Genomic DNA, 12,379 nt, shown 5'->3' with positions numbered 1-12,379 from the left:
ATTTGTGTGCTTATTCCTCAGTCCAGAATCCCTTTCTTTCCTAGAGCCCAAAGTAAGTTCTCTGTCTCTTTCTTTTATTTAAGTCTCTTCCTTCAGTTTTTAGAGTTTAAGATGGGCTATGCTTACCTTCTAAACACTAAGGTGTCCTTAGCCACTTTTAGGCAAATGTTCAACATCCCTGAGGATGTGGATGTGGCGTATTGCCATGAGAGCGAAATCGCTCTCCACAGAGGGGCTAATACTGCTTTTTTCCCTTTAATGGCAATCCTAGAGGGTGGGGTTAGATTTCCTGTGGACCCTCTTTTACTCAATACCCTTAGGTTTTATGGGTTGTGTCCTGACCAACTTCCCCCCAACTTTTACCGGGTAGTTAGTTATGTCAATAGTTTTAATTAGATATTCGGTTTGCAATTAGACCATCACGATATAAACTTCATGTACAGTCTGTGTGGGAATAAGAAAACCAACTATTACTTAAAAGTTAGAGATATGCGGGTACCGCTAATTTCATGCCTACCCGATTCTAATAGGAATTCTACTGGGGAGTTTACCCGGGTGCGTGGCAACTGGTTTGTCGGTGAAATCTCTTGCCCCCTCTCATGGCACGAAGTGGGTTCATACCAATCGCCAACCCGCTTTTCTTTTTGCTTATGATTGTTTTACTTACAAATACTAACTCACTGTACTTTTTTGTTGTAGACGGAAGAGTATTTACCTAGGATCTTAGAGTAGTGCACGTAAGGGACCTGAATTTTGTACTTAGGTCCGAAATATTCGTTCATTGGGACTAGCAGCTCCGAGCGTCCCATTTAATTCTCGGCGTAGAACCCGTGTATTCTACTTGGCAATCATTCAGCCAAGCTTTGTTAGTTGACAGTCCTCTCCTATTTTATATTGACGTACGACACTCGAACTTCCTTCCTCTGAGATTCATAGTAGGCGAGGCTCACGACCTTGGTCCACGGTACACCTGTTCTGATGAACTTGCACCGATACGGGACGAGGCGGCCTATCGTGTGTCTCAACATCGCTGAGAACAAGCACACGAGCCCGTTCAGCCTGAAGCCCTCGTTCAACCCGAGGCCCCTATTGAACCCGAGGCTCCTGTTGAACCCGAAGCTCCCGTTCAGGACGCCAAGGAAGCAACTGCTGAATCTATTAGCTCCTCTAAAACCGAATATGATTGAGGTGAAGACATGGTGACATGAAAGACGATGACAGTTAGTCGTTTCGTACTCGGCGCTCGGCCAGCCACGCAGCAGCAACCACCTTAGGGTCGTGGTCAAACTCCCCCTCCTCCCTTTCCTCCTTCCGGCTGATCTTGGAAGAGGCAACGTACTGCCAAGCAGACCCTCATCGGCTTGGGTGATGCGCCCACCAGGACTCCTCCCCAACCATTAAAAGGCATCGTCGTCCAGGAGCCAATGGCTCAGACCGGGACGAACGTGGTGTCCACCTCTTGAGCTGCGTCAAAGTGGCAGCCTACATTCCAACTGGATGGCAAGCCTCTTCCTACGACCACGAGTGTACGGGTGTGGGATAAAGGTGAAGGGAGTCGTGTTACCCAAAGTTTGGTGCACGGCCTCCTTTTGCCTGAGGACGTGCATGCCTTTGAGGATGGCACAGACGAGTCCATGGGAAGGAGGTTGCAATGGCATACTATTGCGGTAATCTCTTGTTTTTTGGTTTACCACTAACTTCTGTGCACATTCTTTCTGTTTTTGTGCTTATCATTATTGCTTCATCAGGCCATTCAATTGGCTTATGTATTCGATGGGCGACTGAAGAAGCTTGCCGAGGTTGCCGATCGAGAGAAGGCCCTTAAAGACATGGTCGAGGTAACCGCGAAAGATAAAACCAAGGCTGCTACAACTGTGGAGAAGAAGGTTGCTGCGACCGAGAAGGCTAGGGTGGTGGCTGAAAAAAGATCCTTGAAGCTGGACGTTAAGCTAGGGGAGACTGACCTAAAACTAGCGGAGGCTGCAAGTATGAACACTGCATGGGCTGAGGAGTTGGTTGACTTAAGGGCAGCTCTGGAGGCCTGCGAAAACAAATGGTATAATAAAGGATTCGCTGATGCGGAAAACTCTGTAGAGCCTGTCATCCAGGAAGCTCGGAAGCTAGCTTTCGAGGAAGGTTGGTTGGCTTCCCTGCAAGCCTTAGGGGTCCCTGAGGACTCTCCTCTAAGGGATCCCGGTCAGATCCCCTTCCCAAGCCCTGCTCCAGCCGTGCAGAATCCTCTAGGGCTTATTGATGAAGAGGAGACGACAAGTATGAGTGGAACAAATTGACTCCCACGTGAAGTTGGTTAATGTGGAAGTCTCCAGTAACTCCCGTGCTGGCAACCAACCCGGCAAAGACATCCAGTTTCAACCTTTCATATCGAACCAGCAGCCGCCCGAGACCGCCGTCCAGACGCAACCCGCAGACCCCATAGTTTAATTGCCGAACCAGACTCCTTCTATTTATCTTTACTTTCCTTTTTATTTAAGTAATTTATTTTCTTTGGTAAGTTTGCCTATGTCACCGGATTGTGGTGACAGAACAATTATTTTCGTTGGGTTAAATTTTTTGTAGTCACTGAGTTTTGGTGATAAGACATTGATTTAGTTTTTATGTGTTGGTCATATTATATTAAGGTTTAATTTTAGGACTTTAACTTTAATCATATTTATGAATGTTTAATATTATGTTGTTTCTTTCGTTATATTCTCCTATTTTTCGCGAATGCACATATATATGCTCTTTTAATGAGCAGGTAGGAAAGATTATCTCCGGGTATGCATGATGTCCGGGGCAGGTTTGGAGAGGAGAATGAGTTAATTCCTTGGCAATGGAAACCCCCACTTAACAGGTGTACCCTTCCTAACTTCTAGAGCAAAATGTAAGGCATGGAAAACCGAGATGTAAGTCCCCATTTCTGGACAGTTTTCAATCCTTAGGAAATATTTGTGTAAAGTTTTCACCTGCTTGATGATAGTAATCGACCCGGGAAGTAGGCTTTTATCCTTAGAGAACTTTTAGTGCTAAGTTTGAACTTGCTCAATGATAATGATCGAACCGAGAAGCAGGCTTCTGCCTTTAGAGAATTTTTAGCGTTAGGTTTTCACCTGCTCGGTGATAATGATCGAATCGAGAAGCAGGCTTCTGTCCTTAGAGAATTTTTAGTGTTAGGTTTCCACCTACTCGGTGATAATAATCGAACCGAGAAGCAGGCTTTTGTCCTTAGTGAATTTTTAGTGTTAATTCTCTTAATTGTCCTCGCGTTGGCTAGCCAGGATCAGTTAACTAACAATAATGAAATTAAATATTCCTGCACGGATAAGTTTTATCGTCATATTAGCTAATAGAACGTAAATATACACATTCGTTGAATTACACCTCCATGTGCAGATGATTAGTGATAAAACTTCTCAAGATTATGGACATTCCATGGTAGGGGTAGTGGTCTCTCATCTAGGTCCTCCAAATAGTACGCTCCTGCGATGGCAGTAACCCTATAGGGTCCTTCCCAGGTCTGAGCCAACTTCCAGACATTTATATCCTGCATGCTCCTTACTGCCTTCCGTAGCACTAGGTCCCCCGCACTGAATTCCTTTATTTTCACGTCTCGGTTGTAACGCTGAGCAAGTTTCTGTTGATATTTGGCTAATTGTATAGTTGCCGTTTCTCAGTATTCTTCCAGTAAATCCAAACGCTCTACCAGTAATCTATCATTCTGGGAAGGGTCAAACTCTGCAACCCGTGCACTACATAAATTCACCTCGGTTGGTATTACAGCTTCTGCCCCATATGTAGGAGAGAATGGAGTCTCCCCTGTAGACCTTCTAGGAGTTGTTCGGTATGCCCACAAAACGTTGGGCAGCTCCTCGGCCCATCTCCCTTTTGTACCATCTAACATTTTCTTCAACCCGTTCACGATTGCCTTGTTAGTGGCTTCAGCTTGCCCATTGCTCTAAGGATATGCTAGGGTGGAATACCTGTTTTTGATGCCGAGGTCACTACAGAACTCGCAGAAAGCCCTACTATCAAATTGCAGTCCATTATCAGATATTAGTGAGTCCGACACCCCAAATCTCGTGACTATATTTCTCCACACAAACTTCTTAACATCCACATCCTGAATATTAGCTAAAACCTCCGCCTCCACTTGGTGAAGTAATCAACAGCCACTAACACAAACCTTCGATTTCTTGTTACCCGGGGAAACGGGCAGAGAATATCCAGCCCCCATTGTGCGAATAGCCAAGGGTTGCTGACCGGATTCAGGTGGCCTGCCGGCTGATGGATCAAGGGGACATGCTTTTGGCACTGCTCATACTTACGCACATACTCGGCGGCATCCTTTTGCATTTGTGGCCACCAAAATCCCTGAGTCATTGCTCGGTGCGCCAATGAGCGTCCCTTTACATGACTGCCACACACTCCATCATGCAACTTGGCCAAGAGTTCACTTATTTTCTTGGGACGCAAGCACAAAAGGTATGGCCCCCTAAAAGACCTCCGGTATAATTTGCGATCTGTCGACAACCAGTACCAAGCAGCCACTCGACGAACCCTGTTAGCCTCCTTTTCATCATATGGAATTCCATCCTTGGCTAAGAAGTCGATGATCGAGTCCATCCAACATGGTTCGATCGCGAAAATCACTGCAATCTCAACTCCAGCAGCACCAACACCAATTGCCACATCAATGCTCGGCTCCTCTATGAGCTTTACCTTGATTAACCGAGACACCTCCTCTGTCATTGATGATGCCAACGTAGCCAGGGAATCAGCATGTCTGTTCTGTGCCCGGGCTACTTGGGCCACCTTTGTTGTACAAAACTTATTCATAATTTGCTTTACCACCTGTAAGTATGCTTTCATTCGGGAACCCCGAGCTTCAAAACTGCCCTGCACTTGGTTAACAACCAACCGGGAATCTAAATAAACCTCTACATCCCGGGCACCTATACCCATAATGGCTCTTAATCCGGCGAGTAAGGCTTCGTACTCAGCCTCGTTATTAGAGGCTCTAAACCTCAACCTAAAAGAATGCTCCAACCGTATTCCCTCAAGAGTAACAATGACGATCCTAGCATTAGCGCTCACGGCACTTGATGCATCGTCCACAAATACCTTCAATGGGCGATTCTCCACATGACAAACCATTTCCTTTTCATTCTTAAGAAAGAACTCCGCAACAAAGTCAGCAAGGACTTGTCCCTTCACTGAACTTCGTGGCCTATATCGTACATCAAAGGAACCTAGCCGAGTCCCCCATTTAGCTATCCGGCCCATGAAATCAGATATTTTTAACAACGATTACAAAGGGTACTCAATTAGGATATAGATGATGTGAGCTTGGAACGGTAACTTTCTCGTGGCGTGCACGAGGGCTAACACCAACTTCTCCAGGGGTAAATAATCAACCAAGGTCTTACTGATGTAATACACGGGCTACTGCACTCCTTGATCCCTTAGTAGCATGGCACTCACGGCGTGATCGGACACCGAAAGGTACATGAATAAATCCTCATCGGGCTCTGGAGTCGTTAACATGGGTGCCTGCATCAAATATTCCTTCAAATTTTGAAAAGCTCCATCACATTCCTCATTCCACTGGAATTCCTTCCACTTCTTCAGAAGTTAGTAGAATGGTCGGTAGCGATCAGCAAATTTGGAGATGAATTGGTTAAGGGCAGCCAACATCCCAGTCAATACTTGCACTTCTTTTGGATTGCTAGGTGGCTTGAGGCGCTTCACTGCTTCAATCTGATCAGGGTTTACCTCTATTCCCCGATTAGTGATCAGATACCCCAGGAATTTACCAGCCCCCACCCTAAAAGCACACTTCTCCGCATTAAGACGCAACTTGTGGTGCCGTAGCACCTCAAACACCCCCTAGAGATACTCTATATGTTATACTTCTTGCTTACTTCTCACCACCATGTCATCAATTTACACTTCAACCGTACGCCCTATTTGTTCCAGGAACATTCTCGTCATCATCTGTTGGTATGTGACCCTGGCATTCTTCAACCCAAAAGGCATCACGGTATAATGATAGTTAGCATCTGGGGTAATGAACACTGTCTTTTCACGGTCTTTGGCTGCCAGGGCAATCTGATGATACCTCTGAAAGACATCTAAAAAGCTCATCCTTGGGTGTCCGTATGTGGCATCTACCAACTGATCAATCTTTGGCATAGGAAACGGATCCTTTAGGCAAGCTCGATTCAAATCCGTGAAGTCTACGCAAACTCTCCACTTGCCATTCTTCTTCTTCTTCTTCTTCTTCACTACCACAGTATTTGCTAACCATTCCGGGAAGAAGATTTCCCTTATCGCCCCAGCCTCCTTTAACCTATTAACCTCCAACTTAACTACCTTAACATGATCCTTGGCCGACCTCCTTGGCTTCTGCTTCTTGGAAGAGAACGACAAGTCTACATTAAGCCTGTGGACAATGAATTCGGGATCCACCCGGGCACCTCATACGGGTTCCAAGCAAAGACATCTACATTTTGAATAAGAAACAACAACATTTCTATCCTATCCTCGTCCTTCATACTTGTTCCTATTTGGAAATATCTGTCAACGTCCGGTAGTATCTTAGCTTTGACAAGTTCCTCAGCACAACCAGCCCCTTGTCCTTCGCAGGGCTCCTGTAATTGCTATAAAGAGACTTTCTCGGACTGATCCTTCTGTTTGGCTTGCTCATGCTTCCAATTCACCGCAGCAACTAGGCATTGTCTTACCAACTACTGGTTTCCTCTTACTACAGCAATGCCTTGCTCGGTTAGGAATTTGACTTTCACATGTAAGGTGGATGGAACAGCCCCCATCGCATGAATCCACGACCTTCCTAGTATAGTTGTGAATCCACGGCCACCAACACCTCTTTACCTTCCATATTTATGGGAAGGAAAATTTGACCATCGGGAATCACCACCCTACCATCAAATCTAACCAACGGCGTGTCATACTTTGAAAGGTCCTATTTCTTTAACCCAAGTCCTTTGAATCGGTCCGGATACATCACGTCAACCCCGCTCCCTTGGTCTATCATCACCCTTTTGACTATGAATCCATTTACTCAAGTTGTCACTACCAATGCATCATCGTGCGGCTGAATTGTTCCTTCTAAATCATCATCATCATCAATAGCAAGAGTCTCCCGAGCAAGCTTCGTTCTCTTTTTGGAGGGTTGCTTGTCCGGGCAATCTTCCACAGGTACAACAGTCAACACCCCCGTTTTGGTCACAGTCGTACCCCTTGGGGCAGCATGGATCACTTCAATCACTCCCAATGGCGGTGGGAGAGGGTTTCCTCTTTGCTGAGCACCTTGCCTAGTACCCCGATTCCTGGAATCCACTACAAACTCCTTCAAATGTCCCGCTTTTACCAATTGCTCTAGATGGTTCTTCAACACCCGGCACTGCTCGGTGGTGTGCCCCTTATCTCTATGATAGGTGCAGTGCAGATTCTGGTTTCTCCGAGATGGATCACCCCTATCTTGTTCGGCCACCTGAAGTACGGTCCGTTTTTTATCCGGTTTATAATCCTGTGCATCGGTTCCTTAAATGTCACGTTCACCTCCCCTAGCTGCAAATCTGGCTCTTGTATCTTTAAATCCTTTCGAGGCCTCAGCTGAAAACCACTCTACTGAGGATGATTCACCAACGGGGCCTTACCCTTACTCTGCAGCCAATCATCCTCCAGGCGCTTGTACTCCTCAACACGTCTCATGAGCTGCCTCATATCCTCGGGAGGCTTTCTCGTCAACAACTCCCATAGTTCGAAGTTCTCGGGCAATCCCATCCTAAAGGTGCGCGCAACAATTTTCTCGTTGCTCCCACCAATCTCATTATAGAGCTCCCAATACTGGCTAGCATAACTACGAAGGATTTCCCCGATCCTCATCTTCATTGATAGTAATGCATCCACTAGTCGCGGTACCCGGCTACATGTCACTAATCGGACACCGAATTCTTGGATCAGCTCGGCAAAACTGTGGATAGAACCTTTCCGTAACCTGTTAAACCATCTCAAAGCAGTGGGCTCGAGGCTTTAAGGAAATACCTTACACATCAGCGCATCGTTATGGGTGTGCAAAAACATCATTTGGATATAATGGCTGACGTGCTCTACCGGGTCCATTTCCCATCATAGAAATTGAATGGTGGTCGTGTAAATTTGCTCGGCATTGGGGCCCGTTCAATGTCGTCTGAGAATGGCGACCGAGCAGCTCTGTGCAAGGCGCGACTCATAGCATTTATGGCGGCATTATAGGGCCATTGTTCTTCTGGGGAATCTAAACCCCGATTTGGATACTCCCATGAACGCGAATGCTCCTGATGTCGACGGGACTCCTGTGAATTTGAACGATCTCGGTGTTGACGGGAACCGGACCGATTGGATCCGGTCCCATAGCATTCTCCCCCACTTATAGATCCCCCCTACTCGATTATCCTGGTCCCTTTTTCGATGCCTACCCCTGGCCTTTAACTCCAAATCTCTTACCAATCTTCGTAACCGCTCAAGCTCCTTATCTCTCTCGTCAAATTACGCGTACCTCGAAGCACCAGACAATGTTTGATATGACCCCTCTCCGAGGCTAAAGCGTTCCTCTTCTCACTCACTCTCCCTATCCTCACGTCTTTTGTGTCTTCTCTCTCGCCAAGTAGATCCTCGAGAAGACCCCAATAAACTACTTTCAGCATAGCTCCCTAAATGTCTATCGGACATTCTCCCGAGCGTGAGCCTCAGTCGAACCATAGCTTTGTAGGAGATTCCCATATACAGCGCCAATTGTGCGTGCCAAAAATGAGGCTATAGGGGTTGGGCCTCACTTGGGCTCACAATCTACTTGTAAGGTGGGCTAAGGATTTCCTATTTTGGGTTGTTCTCAGCACCAAGACCCAACAGACTCGCTTCTCACTCTCACCCTCTTTATCACTTCTGCTCTCTCTCTTGTATTTTCTAGTTCACCCTCTTCCCAGTTTCTTCTCCCATTTATTCAACCCCCAATTCTTCCTCTGCTTTTCATATTTATAGTCAAGAGTTAGTGGGGAGTTATGATTACTCTTCTAGTTAGTGGAAAAGAGGTCCAATGTCGTTAACTCAAAGTGGGTGTTTAGTTGGGAGTGGGGTGTGGTAAGAGTGACATTGGAACCAGTTCCCACTTCAGTATAGATGCTTGGCAGTGGTACTTCCCAAGGCACTGCTGAGCATCCGAAAGACAACTCCCCCGAGCAATTGTCTTCTTACCCGGGAAGTGGTTCACCGAGCAAGGCAAACATGGCAATGCTAGGTTTATGCTAATTAAGGTTATATACTCATCAAGCTTTGAGGCAACGACCTGGGCTTGTAGCTATTTTGGGCTCGGGCTCTGGCCTTAGGTAGAAAGGGGTTGGCGTCATGGGCCACATTGTTAAGTCAGAATCCAAGGCCCAAATGGGTTTGGGTATCATAGTGCCGTACACATAACTTATTATAAGGACACGATTTGATTGCAAAGCCCAAAAGTGATAAAGGCTAAGGTCCAATGAGCCCAAAACAATGAATTTGTAAAGAGTGGGTTAGAAACTAAACTCTAATGAGTTGGACGGCAATCACAATAGGCTAAGTGATGCTTGATGATATGAATAAACAGATTTGTGCAAGGAAAGTTCTCCTCGGCAAAGTCCGAGGAAGTTAGTTCTTATATATTTCTCTTGGACTTAAACACAATTACAATTTTTGAATGTACAGTGATTTTCTTTATAAATTATCTCATGATCCCCTTGATAATGAGGTTTTTCTTCTTTATATTCCCCTTCTTCACCTCATCTCAGCCCTCCACGTGTAAATCAAATTGTTGATTTTGATATTTGTCCCATCAATACATTTCTGAAATCTCTGTAGGTAGCTGTAAGGCTAAATGTTATTGTTCAGGTATCACCTCCACATTAATGCGGCTAGAGAGTTAACTGCAGAGCATTCAATGCGGTGGTAGCAGCCTTCTCCTAGATATTTCTCAGTTTTGCCTTCGTCTTATCCCCTTTTGATGCTTATCCTTATCAGTAGGATCTTCTAGTCTCTTGTTCTTGACGAAAGGTCGGACCTTAGACCTCTACTCTGCTTAGCCGAAGAGGTATTTCTCCTCGGACTAAACTCCTAATCCCTCATGACCAGACTTCTTCCACAAACTACTAATTTGTATGCCCTTGTTAATGTCTACTTGTTTTCAAACGATTTAATGTCCTTGGACACGGTCCACGGCCAAATATATATTTCTGGCCTTTATCCCTACACTTATCATCTAAGTAAGCTGTGTAAAAAAAGAAAAAAAGAGGTTTATTAAACACAATTCCTTTAACTCTCAAAAACAGAAAATTACTTTTGAAATGATGGCACATATAGTACATGTTATGATTTGTGAGCAGAAAACAAATGCAAGCTCAACCAATTTTAGTCCGAATTGAGAGCCGATCATTTTCATATTTTTAATGGCCTGGCCCGAATTTGGATGTTTACAATTCAAGCCTAGCTAGCCTTCTAAAAACTGACAAATTTTAACCCAAATTCCAAAAGTTGCCAACTCATGCCCACTACGAATGGATTGAATCGATTGATGATTAGGATACCAGAATTGTACCCAAAGAGCTTGTGCACTTATGTCCAAACATGGTTTAAAGACCGAACCAGTCTCTTCCTGCCGACTGCGTAAAAGTCATTAACCACGCACCATTGCTTTTCCACCCCCACCACTACTCTGTCACGTCAAGCCATTCTCAACCTCGAATACAGTGAAGAAGATAAGTCGCATTTGCATTTTGCATCCCCAAAATTTTCATGAAAAGTGAAGACAATAACGTAGCAAATCAAAAGGGCCTTTATTATATATACAAACCTGATTTTTTTTTTTTCATTCGATATTACACGGTATCTTGATATTTTTCTCTCAGTCAAAAACACAAACACCTCGTGCCTCTCAGCTACAAAACCCACCAACCAAAAAGAAAGCGTGTGTATCTTACAGTGTTTTTTATTTTATTTACAAAGTGCCATAAGGAATTTGCTGTGGAAGCCTAAACCGGACCTGAGAAGCCGGAGACTTGACCGCAACGCCGTGCCAGCAAATACCGCCTTTGCACATCTCGTGGGCGTGTTCTTTGGAAACCGCATACGTGGCCTTGCGAGACAAGTCCCACGTCAACGTGCCGATCAAGATGAGGCCCACCACAGCGGTGGACACAATCAGCACAAACCCAGCGCCAAAGCTTCGCCCACCGACCAATCCACAAGCCTTGATCCCAGCTATCACCGCCACGTAGATCGTCGCCAAGTTCCCCACCACAGCGTCACATAACGCCATCTCTCGCTGACTTTAACCCCCCTTGGCTATACTATTTTGGCTGGTTTGGTTAGTTCGTTCTGAGGGCTATTTGGGAGGGGTATATAAGGAAGAGAAAAAAATTCGGGGTTTGGGGTTTGGTTGTTTGGGTTAGAGGACTTGACTTTGACTTGGAATTGAAGCCAAGTTTGGGTGAGTGGGTGCGTGTATGAGTATATGAAACGATGCGATTTGCAAATGCAATTATACAAAGCGGCCGACCTGGTGGGATCGATTGGAAAATTTGAGGGGATTTAAATTTAATGAGTCGTATTGAGAATGTTTTGAGGGGTATTGATTATTATTGGGTTGAAATTTACTAAAACAGGGTATGCTAATCGAGGAACTCTGAGCTTATCTCCATTTTTTTATTCTTTTTTTGGGGTCTGAATTTGTGTTTTTCATAGAAGGGGAAAGTGGCAGGTAGCCATCCACTTTTGTGTTTATTGTTTTGCACAGTACTGAGTTCACCCGCCGATTTTTTTATAGTCCAAAGAAACACCGCCACGTTCTTTTTTTTTCTTTTTTTTTTCGGAGATATAGTGAGCTGCATACGTGGCAATACTGCAATTCGTTGTGGTGGTCTGTTATTGTTATAATACTTGGTACTGTAGTGTAAAGCTGTATACGTGTAAGAGGCCAAGAGCACGAGATTCGGTGAATGATAGAAAAATGTGTTTGTCTAAAATGAGTCCCATTAATGAATGTAGGATTGATTCTGCAAAAAAATAATGAATGTATGATTAATTTATAAGAATTTTTTACTAATAATCATGTAAATTTACACTTAACACTTGACAGTATTCATTTTACATTTAATTATTTATTTATTTATTTCACTTATTTCAAAAATAAATAAAGATAGTGAATGATGATTTTTGTACGTGATAAAATAAAAACAATCATAAAAAATAATTAAGTTTGATATTTTAATAAAATGTAATATAAAATAGATAATTTGATATAGGTATTTTTAAAAAGATGGTAAATAGAAAAAATATGCATGGTTTTTTTTTG

At 44.4% G+C, this 12,379-nt stretch overlaps 2 protein-coding genes across 2 annotated transcripts; both read right to left on the bottom strand.

The window, feature by feature from the left end:
* Nucleotides 1–7,081: 7,081 nt before the first annotated feature.
* On the bottom strand, nucleotides 7,082–7,908 carry LOC115966765. The gene is made up of 2 exons (XM_031085929.1): nucleotides 7,666–7,908; nucleotides 7,082–7,513 (listed from the first exon to the last, which is right to left on the bottom strand). Exons 1-2 carry the CDS (start codon nucleotides 7,906–7,908, stop codon nucleotides 7,082–7,084), a joined length of 675 nt encoding a protein of 224 aa, XP_030941789.1.
* Nucleotides 7,909–10,845: 2,937 nt separating this feature from the next.
* On the bottom strand, nucleotides 10,846–11,469 carry LOC115968772. Its single transcript, XM_031088270.1, has one exon. It carries the CDS (start codon nucleotides 11,342–11,344, stop codon nucleotides 11,024–11,026), a length of 321 nt encoding a protein of 106 aa, XP_030944130.1. The 5' UTR covers nucleotides 11,345–11,469; the 3' UTR covers nucleotides 10,846–11,023.
* Between the last annotated feature and the right edge of the window lie 910 nt (nucleotides 11,470–12,379).

The sequence above is a fragment of the Quercus lobata genome, chromosome 11 (genome assembly GCF_001633185.2).
Source record: "Quercus lobata isolate SW786 chromosome 11, ValleyOak3.0 Primary Assembly, whole genome shotgun sequence".
Taxonomy (NCBI): Eukaryota; Viridiplantae; Streptophyta; class Magnoliopsida; order Fagales; family Fagaceae; genus Quercus; species Quercus lobata.
The sequence above is the reverse complement of the archived record's forward strand: the minus strand, read 5'-3'. Positions and strand labels throughout refer to the sequence as shown.

Bases quoted from the DNA above. Each gene is read 5' to 3' on its own strand.
- LOC115968772 (XM_031088270.1), bottom strand. From the start codon at position 11,344: ATGGCGTTATGTGACGCTGTGGTGGGGAACTTGGCGACGATCTACGTG.
- LOC115966765 (XM_031085929.1), bottom strand. From the start codon at position 7,908: ATGAGGATCGGGGAAATCCTTCGTAGTTATGCTAGCCAGTATTGGGAG. The intron at 7,514-7,665 runs GTGAATCATCCT...ACCGTACTTCAG, and splicing joins GTAAGGGTAAGGCCCCGTTG to GTGGCCGAACAAGATAGGGG.